The sequence below is a fragment of the Gymnogyps californianus genome, chromosome 3, assembly GCF_018139145.2.
Source record: "Gymnogyps californianus isolate 813 chromosome 3, ASM1813914v2, whole genome shotgun sequence".
In the NCBI taxonomy this organism is placed as follows: domain Eukaryota; kingdom Metazoa; phylum Chordata; class Aves; order Accipitriformes; family Cathartidae; genus Gymnogyps; species Gymnogyps californianus.
Window position 1 is genome coordinate 125,741,016 of NC_059473.1, and position 23,516 is coordinate 125,764,531.

General features: G+C 42.0%; 1 protein-coding gene across 1 annotated transcript in view; it reads left to right on the top strand.

Moving 5' to 3' along the window:
* KIF13B (kinesin family member 13B) overlaps nt 1-23,516 on the top strand; it is a 130,251-nt gene extending 106,735 nt beyond the window's left edge. The window contains exons 36-40 of the mRNA XM_050893684.1: nt 2,523-2,640; nt 3,613-3,746; nt 12,906-12,968; nt 14,524-15,547; nt 18,211-23,516. Coding sequence (XP_050749641.1) covers nt 2,523-2,640; nt 3,613-3,746; nt 12,906-12,968; nt 14,524-15,547; nt 18,211-18,503 — 1,632 coding nt within the window. The 3' untranslated portion in view covers nt 18,504-23,516. The remainder of the gene's footprint in view (nt 1-2,522; nt 2,641-3,612; nt 3,747-12,905; nt 12,969-14,523; nt 15,548-18,210) is intronic.

Sequence of the window (23,516 nt, forward strand, 5' to 3'; positions counted from 1 at the left end):
ATGGATGTACGCGGGGCAAGACTGCATGTGGTAAGGCCGCCTGAAAGGAACCTGCACTAGTTGAAACACAAGACTGCAAAAGCCTGAATAAGAGTTTCTGGGGAGTGGAATAGGAAAGACTGATTCATAGAAGCATTTTGTGGAAAGAATTTTCCAGACATAGGCATGACTTCTTGATGTGTGCAAGACATAAATGAGTTGCAGGTCAAAGATAATGCTTAAGTTGGGGGCTTAAGGTATGGGTAGAACAGCTCTATCATCCATGCTGACAGAGCAGGAAGCTTTCAAGAAGGGCTTAAACACCAAAGTCCTCAAAAATACAAGACTAAACAACCCTCTGGTGTTACTGCTAGTCCCAGTCTGGGTTATATCAGTTTTGACATTCAGGATGGCTGCCTCCAGTGAACTCAGACATCCATTAGTCTTTAGGTATCCCAAATATTACTTCACAGAAACAGCGCCTGCTGTCTCTACATCTAATAATAAGGATGTTAGCTAGTAGAGGTCTGAAGACGGGTGCTGCTCAGCAAAAGTGCAAGTTACTTGCTATTCAAAGCAGGACAGCTTCTGTGGGACTAACTTATAGATCCGAATGGAAACGATTTTTGCTCTGGGCTGCTCAGTGTGACCTTCAACCCATTGGAGACATCTATTCCTCCTATCCTGGCTTATTTATTATTTGTGAAACATTCATGACTTCAAGTTACACTTAAGCTTTGTTTAGCTGCCTGTCATTTTTCTGTTCAAGGTCGGATTATTTCTTTGCATCCAACAGCGTGAAGCTTCTTGAAAAGGCGCATTTCCCCCCTCTTCCTCCAGGAAAAATACATGAAACTTGTGGTCTGGGATGTAGCAGGTCTGTCCATCCCTTGTGACTCCTTTCTAGTATGTTCACTGTACCATCTCGTTGTGAAAGTATTTCTCTTTCTGTTGTGTCTTTTAAAAGAACAAGCAAGATTCAGATACAGATACAATATAATCCAGACAAGTACAGATACTGTACCAGCCGTAGCATAACTCTTTACCAGAAGAGGGATCAGACTTCAATTTGTATTGGTTTGGCTGCACCATCCTGTCTTTGCAAACTCTATTTCTGGAAAGGTGAAACTTTGCAAGCTTGTAGCCCTGAGGGCACCCTGCTACCTGAACGAGACAACACTTTTCCACAAGACGTTGAGACTTCTTGTCGCAGTTGAGACCAGATTCTTTTGACCCATAGAGTTTTAAATGGATATTGAATTGCCTTAAGGTCTCCTATAAATTAAGTAAATTAGCACCCTATAGCTTTATTGAAGCCTACTCTTTAGCAGTGCAAAGGAACCGCTTTGACAGGCATTGCGAGTGTGCCTATATCAGAAGTTTGCAGGACAACCACACGGATTTCAGTGCCCACCTTTCAGCTCCGCACACCTAACGTGGTGCTCAGTTTGGTGAAGCAACGTGCTGTCTTGTATCCACATGAAACTTTCAGCAGAGACACCCTCTGGCCAGTCACTTAGTGTAATCATTGCAGACAAACCTGTAAACTGTTTCACATGTCAAGATGATAGAGTTAGGAAAAAACAGTTTGGCCACATAGATTCTTGACATTTGTGCACTGGTGTGAAATACTAGCTTGGAGATTCTCTCTGTTAGCCAAGAGACTTTGTCATTGAGCCAGTTTTGGACCCATAAGGTTGAGATGAAAGATGTGAAACCACAGTGGACCTTTGTAAAAGCGAGAGAAATAGCACCACACATGCAGAATGGTGCGTACCTCCCTTGGGATCTATGTGAAAACCCAGCTAGAGAATCCTGGGCCCTTGGGAAGGCAGATGGCCTAACGTCTTCTTGGTCGCTCTTTCTTCCTACCTCATTTACACTCAGGCTCTTGCAGGTCTGAAAATCATCATGTTTCTTCTTCACTAACCATGTCAAAACTCTTAACTTGTCATTACTTAATCTTTTTCTTGGCTCCTGCAGCTTGTTGTCATGTATTCCATCTCTCTCTTTTCCAGGCTGTTAGAAAAATTGCAGTACTACAGTTGATTCCTCTTGATCTGATCAGCTCATCCGTTCTCTGGCCCTAGGCACTAACGTCCAGCCTTTAGGTCTAAGATCCTGTTTCTTTTCTTGTTCAGAGCTCCGTCTGTCCTCACCCCTTCTCCTGACACTCTGCACCCAGACTTCACTCATGACTGCTTCCGGAGTAGATACACAAAATATTTAGGAATTTTGGACAGGCAGTACTATTTTGTTTTCACCTGGTTGTAATGTACTCAACTTCGAAAACACAGCTGCACGAATGAGTGAAATATTACAGCTTTAAGGTCTATAAGTAGACTTCTGTGGCTTGATGCTGAGGGTGCTTATCTTTGCAGGACTGGGTGTTTCAACTAAAAGTGCCTCTGGGGAAGGGTCTTTCCTCAGCTCTGTGCATTCTGAACTTTGCAAAGGGCTGTGCAGGCTGGCATGGTATGTGAGTATTGCTGTACTCTAGCTGGTGTGCTAACTTTGAAAAATACAACTTTTTCTTCCTCTAGGGCCGATGGGAGAGTCAGCAAGATGTATCCCAAGGTGCCGCAAATTCCTGTAGAGGCATTAGTCCATCTCGTACCTCTCTGCCGGGCTCTGGGCAGCAAAACCACTCTCCTGATCCGGGTAAGGGATTTCCTAAAGCTGAGACAACTTTCCTAAAAATGGAGTGAAGTTACCACAGCTCCTGACTGTCCGATTTCTTCCCCAGAGCAATGTCCATGCAGTTGCCTCTCTGTGAACATTTAGCAGTTGTGGCTAAGCTACTTAGACTCTAGGCAACTCTAACTAGCCTTTCCTTTAAATCTGATACTAGTTCTGCTAAGAGGCAAATGCCACATGTTTGAAGTTGTCTGAAGATGCAGTCTTTATCTCAGTAGTTCCATTTCTAAAGCCAAAAGTTAGCTGGGCTCAGAATATGCTATCTGTTACATGAGTAAAACAGCAAAGACAGTAAGGCTACTAATGTTTTAGAAAATAAGCAGCACTGGAATTGGATGGATATTTTGCAGCTGATGTGTCTAATATATAACTGAGAGCGCAGAGATATATAGTAGCAATATTTTGTATGTCTACCTAGGTTTTCCCAAGGGGGAGTAGTGTAGAAAAACTGGCAGTATGAGTAAGGAGAGTTGAATGCCGCTAACATTTTTTCTTAACTTGGATCTTCTCATCTTTTCCTTCTAGTAAGTTTTGTAATTGTTGTTAAAATTGTTTGTTGTCTGGACATCCTTTTTTGGATTTTGCTTCTTGATTTGTTTTTTTTTTTTTTTCCTGCTTCTGCAAGTTATAAAGCATTTTATGTTTCCAGTTGCAAACAACAAGCTTTTTCACCCCATGTGATGAAAAAAATCTTCTCTATACTGGGGCCACAGATTAGGACCTACCCAAATTCATATGTCCCTTTCAAGGGAGGAGCAAGCACTCAATGCTTTTCCTTGGCTAATGCTTTGACCACTGAAAGATGTCATCTTAGACTAAAATGATAACTGGTTTGTAATTTTTTTTTTTTTTAGGGAGTTTTGGGTTGGTTTTGGTTTTTTTTCTTTTTCCTTTCCCCAAAGCATAACTGTTCTCATTTTTTAATTTTTCCCACAGGTATTGGTAGCCTTGCTGCTTCCTACCTGAATCCTGTAAAGTCCTTTGTGCCTCAGATGCCAAAGCTGCTGAAGTCTCTCTTTCCCGTTAGAGATGAGAAAAAGGGCAGGCAGACCTCTCCTCTTGTACAGCAGGTAAAAAATTAAATCAAATAGGCTATGCAGTAATATTGGTGAGTGCTGTTAGACTTGCTGGCAAAGTGCTATTTTATATATTGTTGCAGTGCAAACCAAGCTTTTAGTCACAGTGAAGTCTTGTGATGCATTTCCCCTCCATTCTGTTCAGAGATAGTGGAGCTGTTTAAACTTATTGATACACTCAGCCCACTTGGCTTTTTAGAAGTGCCAAGTACACTACCAGCGTGATTTATGGTAATACCACTTGCAGCAACAATAGTAAAATTTATGAAGTGCACTTAGTCTTGTTTGTGTATTGCCAAGTGGAAAATGTAATTCTATTTTTAATTTGTTATTTCATATACCATTCCCTCCCACCCCTTGCCCCAGCTCATGTCACCTTTTACCGTCTTCTGCTATATACTTTGGACAGCTGCTTTTGTTCATTCTCTTATCTATTCCGCATGTCAGAGAAGCATTTGATTGTCTTTTTTTTTTTTTTTTTTTTTTTGGATGCTGTGCTGCAAAACTCCACCTGCTCCAGATGTGGTTTCTGTGCTCTGAGCAGTAGCTAATGCATGGTCAAGCAGACTAGAAAAAGCTACTGTCGTTTAAAGAAAACAGATGAAATACAGAATCCCATTATAAATAATATTATCCTCTTTATTTGAGAGGCTGTAGTTTATTTATAAAGGAATAGCCCTCTATAGTGTAAGTCTGGAAGATTTAACAAACTGTTATGAAGATAAATCTGGAGCCCAATCTCACTTGTTAAAGTTTGTGGAAGTCCATTCTGTCCGTGCTTTGTTAACTGTCCAGCTAACTCTGCTGTCATCTGGTTCACTTGTCTGGAGTTCTGGAAGCGCGTTACCTGTTAGCTTAGACCTTTCCTCACTTCTTGACATGCAGACAGATGTTTTAGAGGATATCTTTCTCAAAATGAAGCAAAACAAACCCTAAAATCCCCAAACAACTGTTTTTTGTGGTTGGATCCAGACATTCTGTTCCGTTGTTAGCTACAACTAAACTTGCTGTTGCAAGAATGTCCCAGGACTACAGGAAGTCGTTTTGTCATTGTAGAAGTACAGTGAAATATTAAAAAAATAGAGTAAAAATAAATACACTAGCGCTGAAATATTTTTAAAGTAACTTATGACAGATATAGCACAAATAAAAAAAGGCAGGTTTAAAATATTTTTAGTTTGACTGTGGTTTTATTCTCTACAAAGTAATAAAAGGAGCAAACTTTACTCCCATAGCTTATCTAATTTAATGCTTTACATTTTCATGTTGCCTTTTGCTTACAACAGCCTTAGTGTTGAGACTGGAATCGTATAAACTTCCTCATCTATGAAATTTAGAGAATTAAAATTAAGACAGTGGCTTTCTTTAAAGGTTTTTGGGTATCGAAAGATGCAAATAGGTGCTCTTTACAATTGCAGTGAGAGCCTTTCACAACTTCTTGAATTCGTACTGAATCAATGAGAGCTGAGATTAGAAGCGAGGCCTAATTTCCTGCCTCTAGTCTAACCACCTGTTCCCACTCCTTCCTACTGCTCGAGATCAGTCTTGCATTATTTGTCTTGAAGTCAGGTTTTAAACTACAAAGACATCTATTTTAAGAGATTTTAATTTATATTATGGATTACTATGGAAACTCAAGTAATCAGATCATGATCACAACAGTTTTTAATAGGAGGGAATGCTATCTCTGCTTTGTTTTAAAAAAAATGAAAGCTAATCTATAAACAGGAGTGCGTGATGTTTTAATGCTTGGTTGCATTGGAGAGCAACCTAAGTTTTTCCATGACCACTGGATCTGTATAATAAAATGAAATCTTAAAATTATTTGCTACTTTTAGTTTTGTAATAGAACAAGTCAATTGTGTTACAAATACACCTCACTGGTTTGAGAGGCTTATAGATATTCTTTGCAGCTCTATCAGTAAGGAAACAGGGCTTCTTCACTCCTGTTAGCAATCACAGTGCACAGAAGAGAGAGCAAAAATTGAAGGAACTGCTACAGAATTAGCTACAGCTTCTTCTGTGCAGCACAAAAAATAAATACGTGCTGTTGTAGCAAGACTGGCTTTAAGATCATAAATATCATGTCTCGTAATCTTTCTTTCTGTTTCTTTATAATGGCCTCATGATGCAAATGTGGCCAGAAGAATTTAAATGGTGGCGGTGATGAATGGCTATTGTGCTCGGTGGATGCTGGGGCTGCTGTGGAGGTCACTGTTTGGCAATCAGCTTTAACACCTTATCGCTAACCTGCCAGAGCGAGACAGCAAGCTAGTAATTCTTGCATAACTGTAGTAAACCACGCAATGGAGGGGACACAAAAAATGATATTTCTGAGTCTCAGAAAATACAGAAAAATGCATCTTAGTTCTGTGGAAGACTGAAACTTTGATACACAGTGGCAAGGGACATAAATGAATGTGCAGGGTGAGAGTAGGTGGTAAACTACAGAAAGTATAAAGGGGAGGCGAAGCCAAAAGGATATTTCGGCTGTAATTGCAAAGGAATCTGACCCCTAACCAGGAATTGATGGACTTCTGTTACTGTAAACAACAAATTGGGAAAGCTAGGTTCAGGAATAGAAATGACTAAAGGAATGCTTTACAAAGAAAATGGAAAGATCTAAATCATCCTTTCCTGGCTAAAAAAAAAAAAAAAAAAAAAGAGCAGATAAGTAATAACAGGTTTTCGAACCTAAATACCAAAAAGCAAAGTGGATCAGTTTATTCCTTTCTCCTGGTTCATCGAACAACTTCAGTGAAAGAGAATTTCCAAAGTTCTTGTCAAGCTCCCTTTTCAGTGCATATGTGTTACATTATTTGAGAGTATTCAATTACCTAATGTGATTAAAACCCAGTCTGGAAAAATGCTGGTGAACCATCTTGAACTAGATGGCTGGCCCAGCTGTTGTATTAAATGTCCAGTATGTTACAGTTAAATTATCAGGGTTAGATGGCTGTACATCTCTGCAGAAAGCATCAGATTTGTTTGTCTTATGTCTAAGTTGATTTTAGTGCTTTTGAGCATCATTTCCAAGGGAGCAGTACTTAACCTTTTTCCAAGTTTATAACTGAAGTTAAGTTCATCGTGACCAAGCAGCTCTCCGAGTGGATGCGTTACTGAATCTCTGATTCTGTGCGAGTAAACAGAAGATGGAGTTCTGATCACTCGTTCTGAAAATACCTTTTTTTATTTTAGCAGCTTTTTATTTCAATCATACGCCGTTGCTTAGACTGGCATCAACCTTAAAGTAAGCGAGCACATACAAAAGTTATCTTAACAAAATGATCTTTCCTGGTGCTGTTGTTGTTTATAGTCAGTGGTTGCCTGAGTTTCAAAAATGCAGAGACATTCCAGTCAAGGTGGTGGCAGCTAACAAAATTGCTGTCTTTGACCTTCTGATGCAAGTTTAGTAACTAATCTGGAGAATAATGAACCGCAATTAATGAAATCTGCTCTCGTATTCAAGTGTGTTTCTCAGACAGCACATAAAATAATTGAAAGAACTTCCTGCTCTCTAATTAGTTAGATTGAATTAATTTGGCATAATAGGATTCTTTATGTAACTAGCAGAACGGCTTCCGATGAAGCTGTTTATGTACCTGAAAGATTGGTTTCTGATGAAGCTGTTTATGTACTTTTAAGTTGGAAAATGCCTATTTTCTCCTTTATCTGATGCCTTTAAATTAATTGCCAGTAGTCTGTAAATAAAAAAAGCCAACAATTTAAACCTTTTTGGACTGCTGGAATTGCTTTTTATTTTCCTAGTCTATTCTTCAAAAAACTTAGTACCGCAGTGTGCAAGATTTAAAGCCTTACCAAACCTTATTGCTGATGGGGAAAAGTTTAAAATACTTGTGTAAAATATGCAGGTGGATGGAGAATCAGAGTTTCATCTATCTGTGCTTAATTATATTATGTACATGCTCTTGAAGCTTGTCTTTTTTATTAACATGCTGAGGCTTCCATAGTGTGCACCAAGCAGAATTACTGTTCTTTACCTTATGACCCTGTTGATCTCCAGGAACTGCCCGTGTAATTACATTTTAGGGCATCATTGGGTACTGACATTAAAAATGTACATATTAAATTTCAGTTTCTGTTTTTTGACATTGCTGTGGCAGAAGCACAGTCCTCTGACCAATGTGCATTTGGTAAGTGGATTTTGGTCACCTTCGTACTCCAGAACCTTGTTGGATGCTCAAATGTCTTTTCGTTAGCATATGGCTTAAATGAGAGATCTTGAGTCATCGCTATCTTAAAAAAAAATAATAAACTCTCTGAATTTCCTTGTGCTAATGTAATTCATTTTTGTTTCGTGGTATAGAAATGGAGACACGTGACACATGGAGAGGGCAGCTCTCAATTTTTTCTGTTTTCACTTTCTGATGCAGACGTAGTAATTAATCTTAAAAAATAATGAAATGCAGTTAATGAAAAGCTATCTAAATAGACAAAAGCCTTTTTCTGGCAGTGCATTAAAAAATAAGTGTTTCATGGATGTGCATGGTGCATAGTATAATTGCTAGAACTGACATTCCTTAATCAAATGTAAATAATGTGGCCTCAGAGAACCTTCTTTAAAATCTCAAAGGCTTTTTTCAGAGTTTCAAATAAAGAATCGTTTGGATGCTATAATCAGCATAGCTCAACAGATCCTCTGTGGCCAGCTGAGCTCATATGCGTCTAGTTCTTGTGACTGAGTTGTTAGTATTTGGTTTCTTTCTGAGTTCAGTTTTTGCTATCATCCTCATACAAATAGTTTTTAATGAGAATAAGTATGGAAAACTGGCTTTTAAAGTTCTTAGAGCAAACCACTGAAACTTCTTTATGAAGTAACTTGAAAACAGTTATGAATTACCCTTTTAATCTGCCTGGACCTAGGAATGAAGTAATTTAACTACATAGAAAACGGTATGGTTAATTTTGCATAAAGTATATTAGAAATGTGGGATTCAAAAGTATTATTACAGGCTGAAGTGTTCCACATATGGAAGGTGGAATGAGAGGGTTTTGTTTGGGTTAATATTTAAATGCACAGTGTCTTTAGAGAAGAAAACAAAGAAACACCAAAAAAACAACAAACAAACTTGTACTGGGTTTCAGATCTCCTTTTGGAATGCAGGAGATTTTATATTTGAATGATTAATGACTTTAAAATGATTTTAAAATTGAGGGCAGAGAGGAATATTGTTGGGGGGGACCTTTTTAAAATGAGGGACCTTCTTAAAATGGATTCAACTCTTTTGGCTATGTACTAGGGGATTCAGAATTCTTACTCCGTTGCTGTGTACGTCTTGTGAAAGTGTTTTATCCCAAGTGCTCAAAACTGATTTAAATCTACATTTAATGGAGCAACTGTTATGCCCTGCTGCAGAAGTTTCCAGTAGCTGCTTTTAAATGGTGATGTGAGCATAATACTGTCAGTGTGACAGTCCTTGAGCTCAGTCATTCCTATCTGTGGATGGTAAAGCATAGGCAAGAGCAATGGAAGTTTTCTGATAATGCCCTTTTAGGACTGCATCAGCTATAACCTTGGCTAGACCATTTCTGGAGCTCGGAGGATAATTCTTGTATGCGCTGGCCCAATCTGTTCTCTTAACTGCCACTGAACTTTCTGCATATTGGGTGTTAACATTGAAGGATTTTCATCTAGTGGCATGAAGTCAAAAGGCTTTGCACTGAAATCATCAGTCACCATTGTCAGAGGCATTTTACAAAATGTTTCATGACATAGAAATACCAAATGTGTGTTTTCTGAGCTCATTGAAGAGCTTGCCATTATATATGTCTGAAATATATAGTATGAAAAAGAGTTCATTTAGGATTAATTTTGGTGCCTCTGTAAGTGGGGCGGGATACACATTTGCTTTTCCTCTTCAAGCTCACCAGCGTACCAGGTTGGTCTCCAGATTACGCTAATCACTAGTAACTACATGGCTTTTGGTCACCTCAAAGTATGTGCAAACTGACCTCTCATCTGACCGGAAAACACACACTCTTAGAAATCCTTGTAAACTCACTGCAAAGAGTAGCAGCTCTTAGGAAAAAGACAATTTTTGTTCTACAAAGATTCAAAGATGCTTTAAAGTGAATTGCTTTCATGTTCTCTCTCACTCCATATTTTGTCAGCTTGGTTGAAGAAATTGTGCCAAAAATTATCACTGTAAAAGGGTCATGTTTTGCCATTGGGTAAATATATATGTCTAGTTTAGCAGGCGCTATCTACAAGCGTTTAATGACAGAATTTGGCTCTCAATTCAGAAATATTTTTCATCCAGTAAATGTCTTCACAGATAGTCAAACACATTGTTTTCAGTATCTCCCCCCAGTAACTTCACTACATTTCATAACAAGGATTTGTTTCAGTACCCTTGCTACCCCAGTGAGGGTGTTTCTGCCCATCTGTTTCTTGTCAACACCAGAGTTGGGCAAGTGCCACTTCTCATAATTGCTTTTTTTCTCCATGTTTTTCTAAACATTGCTTGGCAAAGTTATTGTAGTTTTGAGATTTGTCATCCCTTCAGGAGGAGAACTTGATGAGGAATCATTAAAGTGTAACGGTTTTCTTTCTTTTGCTATTTGATATCAACTGGATATTTAGATTTCATTCATTTACAGGCTGTAAGACTGAAGGTTTTTGAGAGATAAAAAACCCAAACAAACACTTTCCTCTGTTTATTTGTTTTAAAAGGAGAAAAGGAAATCAAAGGAACTGAGAAATATCTTTAAATACTTTTTCTTATTCCAATTCTAAGTGCTTATCTCTGGATACTAATGCTAGACCTCAGAGCACTTCCCAGAGGTGGCACGTATATGGGAGAAAATGGGGCAAAAAGGTCAAGTTGTGTTATGGTGCCAGTGTGAGAGCCTGGAGCTGGCTTCAGCTCCTGATACAAGGTCTGCTGAAAAAGGCTGTTTCCCCTGCTATATCAGATCACAAACAGTAGTGTGGAAGCAAGAAGGACAGTGTTTTTCCTTTGCGCAGCCTTTCTGAGATGCCAAAATGCAGTGCTTTTAGCATTGGACCATGGAGTTATTTAACTAGGATAATTTGAATTCAAGAGCCTTGGCTTCTCTCTGAAGTTCAGCTGCACCTCTGCAAAAGGTTTAAAGTGCTATGTAAGTGCCTGCCTAGGGATTAGCCCTAATACCTTGTGACCACAGGTATTTTCTTCATTAAAAGGTGATATTTAATAGCTTGACTTTGCACTCCCAAGATGGACCAGCTCATGGTTCAAAGATGGTTGAAGAGGAGAGAATAAGTGTTCTGCCAAATACCCTGCTCCCTTTAACACCGTGATAACCTTCTATTAAACCTAAAATTTGAAGGGTTTTCTCATAAGAAAGTTAATCCCTCTCCTCTCTAGTCTTTGTTAAAGTGAAACACTTGGCTGTTAGGACAATCAAGTTATCCTTGCATGTCTGAGTTAATACTTAGGACGAGTCAGAGTACTCACGCACCTCGTTGCTCCGAGCTATCTCTGGACTCGGTCACAAGTCAGCACTACAGTTGTTTTCAGGTTAACACTTTTGTCTTAGAAGATTGCCACTTTATTCCAAAGGAAGCTGAAGTTCTGGAGTACAAGGTGTCTGAAAACTACTGGATCACGAGCCCTAAAGCTGTGTTTATTTTTGGGCTTCATTGATTTGTTCTGATTCGGGTCACCATCTGCTTCCTGGAGCCCCAGTGCATGTCCTAGTAAGGATCTCAAAATGCTAATACCTTGTGCACTCGAAATAGAGCCAGTTTGCTCTGAACCCCACTTCAGTGGTGTACTTTCAATTAGCAGGTTTAATGACAGGCAAACTCCTCTTCTCCTGCTTTCTTTTATTAAACTGAAGCTGTAATGTCTTAAAAAAAAATTATTTTGATCCACTGTGAACCTGTTGGGGTTTTTGTCAGTCTTTTGTCTTTTTATTTTTTACCTTGAACAACTGTGTTTTTATTTAATGCCTGGCAATCTCTGTGTAAATAATAGCTGTTCTTTTCTCCCATGTTTATTTCTTTTGGGGACAGGATTAGTCGTATTCCTGCTTTACTGTACTTAGAAGGGGTGCAAGCGAAGAGTACCTTACTCTTCAGCTGGAAAGTTTCAGTTCTTTAAACAGATTGTCGAATTCTGGAAATAGCTGTCTCAGAGATGAGCACTGCCTGCGTATTTCTACAGAAGGCGTTCTCAAGTCCCTTGGAGAAAAAAGACAAAAAGCAGACTGCTCCCAAATTGTATAATATGTCACCCTTAAAGAGCTCTTTCCCTGAAAGTATGAACCTTCACTTGCAGTACGTTATTTAACAGTGCTAAAGAGAGGTGTTTCTACCTTTTTCGCCTCTCTCCTTTTCTTCATGCTTCCCTTTCCCAAGGTTCTCCATTGAATGGGTGGTCTCTTTCCCTCCTGTGTCAACAGTGCACGACAGCCCAAGTTGACAGCTTAGCCTAAGATTTATAGTCAAGTGTTACAATTTGCTGTTACTGTCTTAGGAAAGTGATTAGTTTAAATCCTTAACATAAAAACCTGAATATGGAGCAAGCGAGGGACATTTGTTGTCAATGCCCTCATATCAAGCCCTATGCTATAAAAGAGAAGATGCTGTTGAAACACAGAAGTGGTTCTTCTGGCACAGGACCAGTATATTGTGATTAGCAAATGGCATGTGTAGTCTTCACTCTAGCAGGCAGTGGTGATGCCCTCTTTGAAAAGAGGATGCACAGGTCTTGTTTCTGGCTTCCTTTTTGAGTTAAAGCAAACACTCCTAAAATCTAAACTGAATTAAGATACTGGAGATGGAGAAAGAGTTTTGGAGACGGACTGAAGCTGAGGATTTCACCAGCCAGACCAGCGTGACCTCAGATCTCTTTGTCATTTGGTTGCTCAGTGGTCTGTCTTTGACTGACTGCATAAAAGAAAACTTTGTATACTAGGAATTTGTACTTGTAGCTGCTTATGTGTTAAAATTCAGGGATGCCTTGATGAAGGTTTTTACCCCTTCAGAGTATGTCATCAGAATGCAATAAAATAGTAATGCTCCGTCCTTTCGTGACAAAGGTTTGTTTGTGATTCCAGAATTTCAAATGTAAGTTTTAATGTTTACCAGTTTGACAATATTTAATCCTTTAAGTGAATAATGCTCTGGTTTTTTCGTTCCTGCAGGCTGTCCCACGAATTATGGTTCAGTCTGCCAGTATTGATGCCAGTGCTGCAAAGATAAAACAGGTAAGCACATCCCGGGATGTGATGATACAATTTTCATATTCACATGCCTGGAAACCAGAGGTGGCAAAAGCAACTGCCGGGTTAGCTACTTAAAACCTGTTGCACTTCTTCTGTTGCTTCACTGTGAGAGAACTAAGTGCAGTGTGTGTTGCTGTGTTTTCTTAGGTCCTGGTAAAATCTCCCCTTACGTCGCTGGTTACACTTCTATATTTGAAAGCCTGGTTAATCATATGATTGAGTTAGCAGTTAACTAGCTAAAATTTAGCTGTTTTGCTGCTTTAAAAGGCAAATTGCTAGGCTCTGATGCTTTCTATAAACAGAACATGTCTGTTATTCTGAGTGTTGAGCTTAATTCTCAATTTTACATTTCAAGCCGATTCATGATATCGGCGTGAAAAAAAGGCTCTTGCTAAGCTGGAGAGAAAATAGACCCTGTGATCTCCCACAGTTCAGCAGAACTTCAGCCTTATGAATAGCAAGTCAGCTTTCTCCCACTGTGCTTTTATTGTCTTAGCAAAATGTGTGTTATCTGAACGCTTAAAAGGGAAAACCCAAAGAAAGAGCAGAGCTCCAGAGTCCACGTGTACACCGTCCAATCCATAGAAAAGCTAAAAATATGTCTTTAATCTGCAGGAATGTTTCAAAAAACTTTTCTGTATTACATATTTCACTTAGCAATAGCAAGCTAGCCTTTGCTTCTGAAATTCCTGTAATTCAATCAAATCCCTCTTTCTTCAAATGCTGCTTACGTTTCCAGTGGAAAAGGCACTTCAGACTAAGGTGAAAATCCTGTAGTTTGGGACACTTAACCACTAGATGGGATAAACCACAAAATTTTGAACAGTAAACAAAAACGTACACCTGGGAGTTAAGACAGGATATGGTACAAATCTGCCGTCCTCTAACCGCGTTTTTTTCCCCCTGCATATTAGCCGCCTCCTCCCTCCCTCCCAAAGAGATTTAGAGACATCCTAATCTTTTAGAGTACATGTGCTGGCAAAAGATATTGATCTATCAGATTTAGTAAACTTTACAGCCAAGAAATACATCACTAAAATGGGCTGTTAATCTCATGAAGTGCAGTTAATTTCATACTCTGAAAGTGTGTGGTGCTGGCGGCATTGAGGTGGGAATGGCATTTGAAAACGGGGACATAAATGACAGTTTAGTTGGAGAGGCATGATTTATCAATCCTGAGAGTTAAGCCAAATAACTGTGAGAGACTTATAGATCATGGCTGTTTCACATTTCATATAAATCCTGCTATTCAAACAGCAAATGACCATTCCTGTAATATAAATAATTTTTCAGTAAATATTGGGGAACGTATTTCTTTTAGTTGACACTTTTCTTATTAATGGAAGAAATGAGCTGACAATCCTACCAGGTTTGCAAAGCTGACTTCGGATCAGCTTGCATCTTTTGGCGATTGCAGCTACACAGGGATTTAGATAAGCTGAAGGCCTTAGTACTTCCCAGAGGCCTTGTATCTATCCTTTTAGCCCAGATATTTTGGATAACAGAGCTCCACGGTCCCTATCTTCTTCTGTTTCAGATTAACCAAGAGCAAGTAGGGAAACAGCCATTTGAAACTGCAGTGCAGACGTCTGAGGCGAACAAGAGTCCGGAAAAGACACCCACAGTGCCTTTGCAGCAGCCCGCAGGAGACACCCAGGCACAGGACTCCCAGGAAGGACCTCCAAGTCCTCTGAGCGAAGCCTCCAGTGGGTACTTTTCTCATAGCGTCTCAACAGCCACCCTCTCTGAAGCCCTTGCAGCGGGAAGTGATGCTGTGGCTCAAGCAGGAGGTCAAATGCCTGCAGTGAGTGACTTCCCAGCTCCCGCTGTGGCTCAGGTCTCTTCTTCTGACATGCCAGGGCACTCGGGCAGTTCTTCAGAAAGCTGTCTCAGTACTAAGAGAGAGAGTCTACCCGCCGTCAGCCTTCAAAGTGCTCACGCAAGACCTAAAGACAGCACTGAAGTGAATGGAAATGATGCTTTGAAATCAAAATCTTGCACGTCTCCTGTGACTCGAAGTGAGCAGGCAAACGATGCCTCTGTAGCCACTGATGCAAAAACCTTTCTTTCTACCTCCACTCCAAAGAAGGAGTTGTTATCCAAACAATCAATGGAGTCAGCAGGACAAGCTAGGAAAAAAGAAATGGCTTCTGGAGCTTCAGAACTGGGGTTTCCCAAACCACAGATTCATCCCGACCAATTATCCCAGCCTGGCATTGCAGCCTCCCCCTTCAAAATCCAGAAAGTCAAGACATCAGAGCTGAAGTCCTTTACAAGCATGCTGGGGACAGATCCCACGTGTTCACTAAACACAGAAGAGCAGCCTGAAGGAGAAAAGAGCACGTCTGCTGCCCGTGGACTGAACCATAATGGATCAGAGATGGCAGAAGAAAAACTGGAGGTGAATTCTGACTCCGAAGATGCCAATGAAATTCCTGAGTGGCTGAAAGAGGGAGAATATGTCACAGTTGGCGCAAATAAGACGGGCACCGTTAGATATATTGGGCCCACAGACTTTCAAGAGGGAACATGGGTTGGTGTCGAGCTGGATTTACCTTCAGGTAAGGTATGATCTAGACTGGGTGTAAAGCAGAGAGCATGTCAGAGTTTGCAGTGTTCATTTTAATGCCACTTTTTGATGAGGGGGATTTTGTTAGCCACTACTGGGTGCATTTTGAGAAGGGAAATATAACAGATCTTTCCCTGCTGTAATCTTTTTCCCAGTCTGCCTTTGTAAACCTAGTCTCACTGATCTCTGACTGAATTGTGTCCTTTCTCAGTTATTTCATTGGCTTCTTACAATGGAGGTAGGAATCGGGATTGTTTTTACAATGCAGCTCGGTAAGTATACAGTTGCAGGAGACAGGCCTTGTGTCCAAAGAGTTCTCTTCTGGGCTTCTGCTCTGGGGATAAGCGTGTCCAAAGCGCAACAGGAGTTGTGGGATTCAAATGAGCAAAGGAACATTTAGGCTAAGTAAGCTGCAAAGTCTATTAACAGGTTACCTAGTCTCTCACAAGCCATTTTAAAATAAGCTGTAAAATTGCAAAAGACTAGTTGTGTGTGTGTATATATACACCTAGATGTGTGAAAACCAGTAGGAAATAATCATACATTGATCACCAGGACATACAGACGATTTAAGGTTTCTTTCAGCTTCTCATTTGTCATTCCTGTCAGATTCTTACCTGTACAACTGTAGACTTCCCAGAATTTAGGCTCTAATCCATACCTTTTGGAAACTAGGGTGCTGTTCCTGGGGAGGCTCTGTTCAGATGCGCCGTTGTAGCATGATGTGGAAAAACAGTGACTTCAGCACAAGACGAAAGAAAGATGATGGCTGGCATTTGTTCTCTGCTGGAGCCCCAGGCTTCATAACTCCTTTCCTCTGCAGGTTCATCTCCGCTTTCATGGCACTCATTTTCTCCAAGAGTAGGCAGGATTGGGGGAAGGCAGGGCGTGCTAGTGGAAAATTCAGGAGTCAAGCGGTAGATACTGCTGTCTTGATAGTAAGAGGGTTTGGTTTACCAAGGGCACATAAAGCTCCTTATTTAAATCCTTTCAACCAAGCTGTAGCATTCCAGGTCTGCAGTGCAGGCTCTGTTCGGTGAATCAGCACATCCCAGGGAGTTGCCCACGCTTGTCTCTGCTGCACGCTTCCTTGGGATTGGAGCCGTTCACCAAGATAAATACTGTGTCAAGGATCCAGAACTCCCATTAAATGAGCAGTTATCTTCCCTGCGCATGGTGTGCTCATAAAAGCTAAACTGGACGGCGTGTTTTTAGCTGGTTTCAGAAAACTCTCTGGAGTTTGGCATCCTGGAAAGCAAACTGTAGCTCTAATCCCTTTGAAAGCTGTAGATCCGATTCTCAGTCCTGAATTCGTGCCTTATTTAAAAAAAAAAAAAAAAAAAAAAGAATATATATTTACAGATTCATTTCAGTTTGGGAAAGTCACTTTCCCTCCCTGTCTGGCTACTCTAGTCCACAGTGCTAATTCTGTTAGGCTGTTCGCACATACCTGGTAAGCATCAGCTTCACTGTCCGTGGAAGAGTCGGAACGGCTACGAGATTTTTGGTCTGTTGAGGACTCAACTGCTGATGTTACTGGATTTTTTTTTTTCCCCCTTCTGTTTCCACAAGGATTAAGTCCCTGATTTGTTGGAGCATAACTGGCTTCTAGCACATCTGGAGCTTCACTTGGGAAATATGGTCACAAACTTGTATCTTTGTCACACTACGAGCAGGGGTAGAAGTCCAAGGCTTTGGCCACGTGAGGGTGTATTGGACCCAATGCGGTAGTGGTGGTAGAGAGAAGGAAACACCCGTAAAAGAAAAAGAGGTGACCTTATGTCATTTGAAGAGCTGTTGTATCTTTTCACATTCCCTTTACAGATGGGAGCGGTCTCTGTCCCGGTACCCACAACAGTGATGGTTAGAATTTTAAATGATCTAAAGGGAGAAATAGAAAGATCTCAACAGCATCAGCGTAAAGAAATTCTTCTTTCTGTTCTGTGGAGGTTTTATGACATGGAAACAGTAACTCTTCTCAACTGCAGACTCTCATCAACTCAGAAAACCAAAAGCTCATTTAAATGTCTTTTTTCCTTCCTTCCTGATAGTTTGCTAATGCATCTGTTGCTGAACTGATTATTTAACACTTTTGGTGAAATTAAAGAATGCCCCTGAATAGCAAGCAGGGAGGAAGAACAAGGTGGAGTGTCCCATTCAGAGTAACTGTCTCCCTGCAATGGCTTTGCTGGTATTCAGCAGTGAAGTATACTGGTGTCACTGGAGCACAAGTCCGCAGCTAGGAGCCACCTGACTCAAGTCCAGCCTTTTGCTGTCGCAGGCAGCTGCTTCCTCTAGTCTTATGATTTTATCAAGTTCAGATATAAAACCAGCTGATGGGTTTTTTTTATCTTCACTCCTGTGGGAAGGCTACTCCCACTTCTCTACTCCTCTGGTAGGTGGAAGACTTGTCTTTATATCGCTAAGTGTATCGATCCTCAGATTTGTTTGCGCTCGTACCAGCTTTGTCCTCTAGTGCCCATAGTGCTCTCTCCTCCTGGGTGTTTACCTTCACAGTGTATTTATAGGGAACAGTCGTTTTCCCTCTCAGCATTTTCTTCTTGCTTTCTTCTTCTGGTGTCCTCCTGGTAGCACACCATATGCACAGAATAAAAGCAGTTTTGGCTATCAGCTTTCTTTCTCTTCTTGTCGAAGGTAAGAACGATGGCTCGATTGGAGGGAAACAGTATTTCAGATGCAACCCAGGCTACGGATTGCTTGTGAAACCAGGCAGAGTTAAAAAGGCCACGGGACCAGCAAGACGGCGGAGCACCGGGTTGAGGTTGCAAGGAGGAGCTGCCGCTGAGAACAGGAAGAGTGGCAACTTCTCCGGTTCAGCTTCCAACCTGGCTTCGCTCACAGCCCTGGCGAAATCAGAAGGAGGATCCACGCTGCGACCGGAGAAGAGCCAGAAAAATGCGGAGAACAGGAAATCCTGGGCAAACTGAGACAGCCCTACCCGCCGCGGCAAACACCGTGCAACGCAGCCGGGGGAGCAGGTCTTCTAGCTTCGGGAAGCTCAGCCAACCGTGTGAACTTCTAGTTTGTGGCAAACACTAATGAAGGTTTTTTTTCCTCTGCTTTGGGTGATTGACATGTTAATTCTTTGCCTTGTCATGGTGCTGGATCTACGTCCTTCGTCTCCTGTTACAAATTGTGACGCTTCGAGGTATGACTGATGGCAGCCGGTGAAAGCTCGTGGCGGTGGGTGGGTGTAAGCTCTGCTCTCTTCCACCTTTCAGAGAAGGAAGAGACGCGTAAATTGTTCAAATTGTGGCATGGCTTGCCAATAGCTACAAAATACTACCCACGCACTGGTGCTTCTCTCGGTGTGACTGGCAAGTCTAAAAAAAAAAAAAACCCTCCCCAAAATAACAGTTCTTTTCTAATTTCGTAAGAGCTGTGTCCATATCGTGTAATACATGGTGAAAGGGCAAGGTTATAATGATTCCAGGCAGGCGGAGAAGCGAACATAAAACTTTATTTGGAAATAGAGAACCCCCAAACCCCCTTTATTTAAAAAAGCAGCAGCCCTTTGGTTATGTGACCTGGGACCAGTGCCCGTTTTGATTACTGTCCTGCTGTCCCTCTCTCCTTCTGTGGAAATCAGCCCAATCTTTCTGGCTGATTTGTTGGGAACAGGAGAAGGCCCATGACCCGCTCTGTAATATTTTTGATCCCTTCCTTTTAGGAAAGAGGGGAGTTGAGCGAATTTGCTGTCTAATCTATTTAATGTGCGCTCTCACCGTGACAGAATCCCCTCTCTCACTTGCCCCAAAGCACGGCAGGACCTTGTTCTCGTTGGTTCTGCCCGTGGGCCAAGAGGATTTTTGCAGAGCTATCGGCACTGAGTGCTTCGATGTTCCCACCCAGCCTGTGGAGACACTTGGATTTTTATCAGTTGCGCAAAGCAGAGGGTCGCTGTCCTTGTAACGGGATTAATCCAGTCTATTTATTTCTATTTATTATTTTAAAATATGAAATGTTTGCGCTTTACAATCATCCACCGCCTGACGTTGCACAGAGGAGCTGCACTAGCACCATACCGAGCGTCGATCCAAAGAGGAGGTGCCTCCGTCGCCAGCTAAACCTGTCCCAGCGGCGCGCGAAAGCAAACCCGGCTGAACGGCTGAAGAGTCGTCCCCAAAACTCATCTCTCTCTTGAAAGTGGGAGGTTTGGGCTGGCTTTTATAAAACTTGATTTTATTTTTGGTAACCCTTGCTAGTTTTTTAACTGCCTGTGGCACAAATCATATGTTACTGTACGTGTGTGTATAGATACACGTGCACATATCGACGTACACACACTCGTTTTGCTAACAAATCAAGAAAGGCCACAGACTTTTATATTCTGAGCTGTTTATATCTTGTTCAGTCATCACGGGGGGATTGGACAGCTTGAGCAATAGAAGTTTTATCTATGTGGGGAATATTTAGGATGCTAAATTAATGATTAAACTTTAATATGTATCTAGTTGCTGCACGTGGGTATCTAAGTGCCTTAGCCATCTGGTTCAGAGGTCCAAGGGAAAGATACATTGTCATCAAAGGAGGTAGGGATGCTTAGCGAAGGAGATAATTATGCTGATTTACTGTAATTAATATCATTTATGCAGAAGGAATAAAATTAAAATAGAAACTAATCTGTAGCAGAAATAAGTGGGATGGGTTACGATGCAGCATGCATAGTACTGCCAGGGATTCGTATATCCTTTCAGCTTTGTGTAACTAGTTTCAGTGTTTCCTAAATTTTCATAAAGAAATCTTAATATAAAATGTACAGACCAGCTTTTAAAGATATTTTTAGTGTACAGTTTTTCCTCCTTTTCCTTTGCACGAAGCTCCTGTCCGTTCAAGCCAAGACGACGGGAGAAATTTAGTAATAAAGAATTCAGACGCTAAACCCCTGGTTTTTAAAATTGTAACTGTTTTTATAGACGTGATTCATGCAACAAAACGACGTTTCGTTTTTGGGGTGTGACGAGTCTTGCTGATGAAAGACCACCCGCTAATTAATACGATGCCTCCTATACTGCCTTGTAAGTTTTCTAAAATCCATCTTTACCATTTTTCTAATTGCACTTTGTTCTGATGTGCTGCAGAAAGTTAGCTAATGTGAAACAGCCCCCTCACCGATAGTTGTGTTTTTTAGTCTCAGCATTTCATTTACTGGATTTAGGGATATCTTTAAAACTTCTTGATGTTTGCTAGGTGGCCCCTTTGGGGGAGATATGAAGGGAAGAACCTGTCCAAGTCTTTTTGAAGCCTCTTTTCTTGCACCGCTGTCTCTGAAAACGGGAGTTCTGCGGGACCGATGTGAAGGTATCAAAGTCGCAGGAGTGAAAGGGTCAAGCAGAAAGCAGTTGGGTTAATAGTTCACTGTTTATGCTACCCGCTATAAATTCCTCTGGCCGTATTTGTGCTACAGCTCTGGCCGCGTAAGGACGTATTTCAGTGTTTGCACATCTGGGGCACGTGGTCAGAGGCTGCAACCGACTGATACGGGGTGGATTTCCTCTTCCACCCGCCCTCGGTCGTGTTACAAAACTGTGCTGTGCGTATTTAGAGGGGTATGAAACACGTTTTGAACAGCACATACTTGCTGCCTCCTCTAGGATAACTTGTCCTGGAAGCAAACGCCTTAAATATGGCTGGTATGTTTTCAAACTTCAGTGGATGATTAGCATGGCGAAGTGGCTCTGTTAACAGAGCGCCTTGTTGACTTTGGTGGAGGGAGGATTTTACTCGTAGCTCTCTTGGGTTTTGCCATCTCCTTTGACTTTTGCAACTAAACCTCTCCTCAAATGCCACCCTGACGCCTGCCCCAAAGATGAAGCCACCCTAACCGAATCACCCCGATGCGGCACAAGCTCCAGAAAGCCAAACAAATCCAATTCGGCCATGAGGACGTTCTTGGAGGACTTCTCTGACTCCCTCCTGCTCACCCCAGCTTTCCTGGGCACGTGAGGTTTCTTCTAAAGATATTTGCCAAGATTTTGGCACAGGGAGGGCACGGCCCTCTACTCAAAGCCATCTGTTACTTTGCACCGGCTAAGCCAACTAACCAGAAAACAGTTTAAAACCATAATGAAGGTAATATAGATATATATTTTTTATTTGATAACATTAGAAAAACTCTACGCTCAGCATAAAGGAGGCGGTGCTCTTAACTGGAACCGCCCAGCAACTGAGGCTGGCGTGTTAATAGCTATGCATATTTTCCAAGATGTTCATGCACTTTATACAGGGAAGAAGAATATTTAATGCAGGAACTGTAATTTGTAGCAAGTGTCTCATCTCCTGTGTCTCTGCTCAGTGGTGCAAGCTTGCTTTCTGTATCTCTGAACCGTGGATGGGTCTCAGATTCTGGGCGTAGAAAATTGTGTTGCTGGGTAGGAACCGTAATGGTCCGGACCTGCGTCCGTAGCTCTGCAGGTCCCTGCCTCCGCACGGGGCGCGGGGTTCTGAAGCGTGGTGTCGTTTGCTCCGAGTCAGCCAAGAGGATGCGCTTTTCAGAGAGACTTTTGGGGGTTTTCTCGAGCCAAGCCTTTTTCCTGTGTTATGTTCAGCTCTCTCATGGTGTTTTGATCTCTGTGTCCAAAAGAACACCTTTTCAACTTGAGGGCCTTGGCTCTTTGCTGTTTAATGATGTAGTTTAGTTGAGGAAAACTAATAGAAACGAGTTCTGCGTGGTAATACTGCCTGAATCCTTAAGAGGAGAGGCCAGTAGTTGAGATGGAAGCTCCCCGCTGCCGCCCGCGAGGAGGGATATTCAACCCCTCTCTGCTCTCCTATGAACCGAGAAACCCCCCTCGTTCCTACCTATCGGTCGTGAAAACCTGTACCAAACGAGCTTGGGTGTTGTACGGACACGTTTGTACGGTAACGGAGCTGTTGAGGAGTCTCTTCTGTGTTGATGCTTGTGTTGTCCTTGCGCTGGCACTGCCAGGTCTTTGCACAAGAAGTTCAGTTTTCACAGTGCCTTATCCCTGGGTCAGCAACTGATGCAGCGAGGGGCTGGGTTTCACACCGGCCTCGAGGCTGCCTGGCTTTTAGGAAAGGAAGATCGTGACAAGCAAACGTGCAGACTGGTCACACTACAAAATACTCTTGAGTTGGGGTCACAAGTTAAGTGTCTTGTTCTTAGATCTCCTTTATCCATCTTTGCTTTGGTTTCTGTGCTCTCCACCCTCCTCCTCCTCAACCACCGTCATATTTTTCACCCCCAAGAAAGGCTCGGCTGCCGCTGTCTGCTGCGAGCCCCCGGCTCGGCTGGGTTCAGCCGGCGGCGGAGCCTGGCTAAGCCTTGATCCTGGCTCTGGCATCCGAACGCCGCAGCGGAGAGAGCGGGGACAGGGGTTGGGGCTCCTTAAACCCAGCGAGAGTCAGAAGTGCCCGGCGCAGAGCGGGAGGGATGCGTTAAAGACATTTCCCCTTCACCGGCCTTACCCGCTCAACAGGAGCGGCGCTTGTCTTCGGGAGGAGAAGGCAGCCGCTCTCCCCCTCTCTTTCCCCTGCCGAACTGATTTGGAAGCTGATAGAGGAGCCGCGCTCCGAGCCATCACCGGCAGGGTGTGAATCGGCGCGTTCCCACCTTGCTTCAGACATCCTTGTCTTCAGCGCCGTTCCTCCCCGCGCGCCCAAAGCGTGCGCCAGGCCTCACTGCAGCCGACCTGCCTTTTGCTTTTTCACCACCGCTAACGTCCGCCGTGTCTTGGGAGAGCCTTTTCCAGCTCGTCTGTCTGTTGATTTCTGTAAATGTAGTGGGTCTGTATATAAAGAGTGGCTCTTTACGCTGTGGTATTACGTGTCGATCGGTGTACTTTAAATGAGCTAAAATCCAAAGATACTTTGTAATGAGCTGTGAAGTTTTTAATTATTTCTGTACAATACTAAATTACTGTAATATTGTATTATACATGCAATGCAGCCTGCAGTACCTAAATAAACATCTTCTTTAG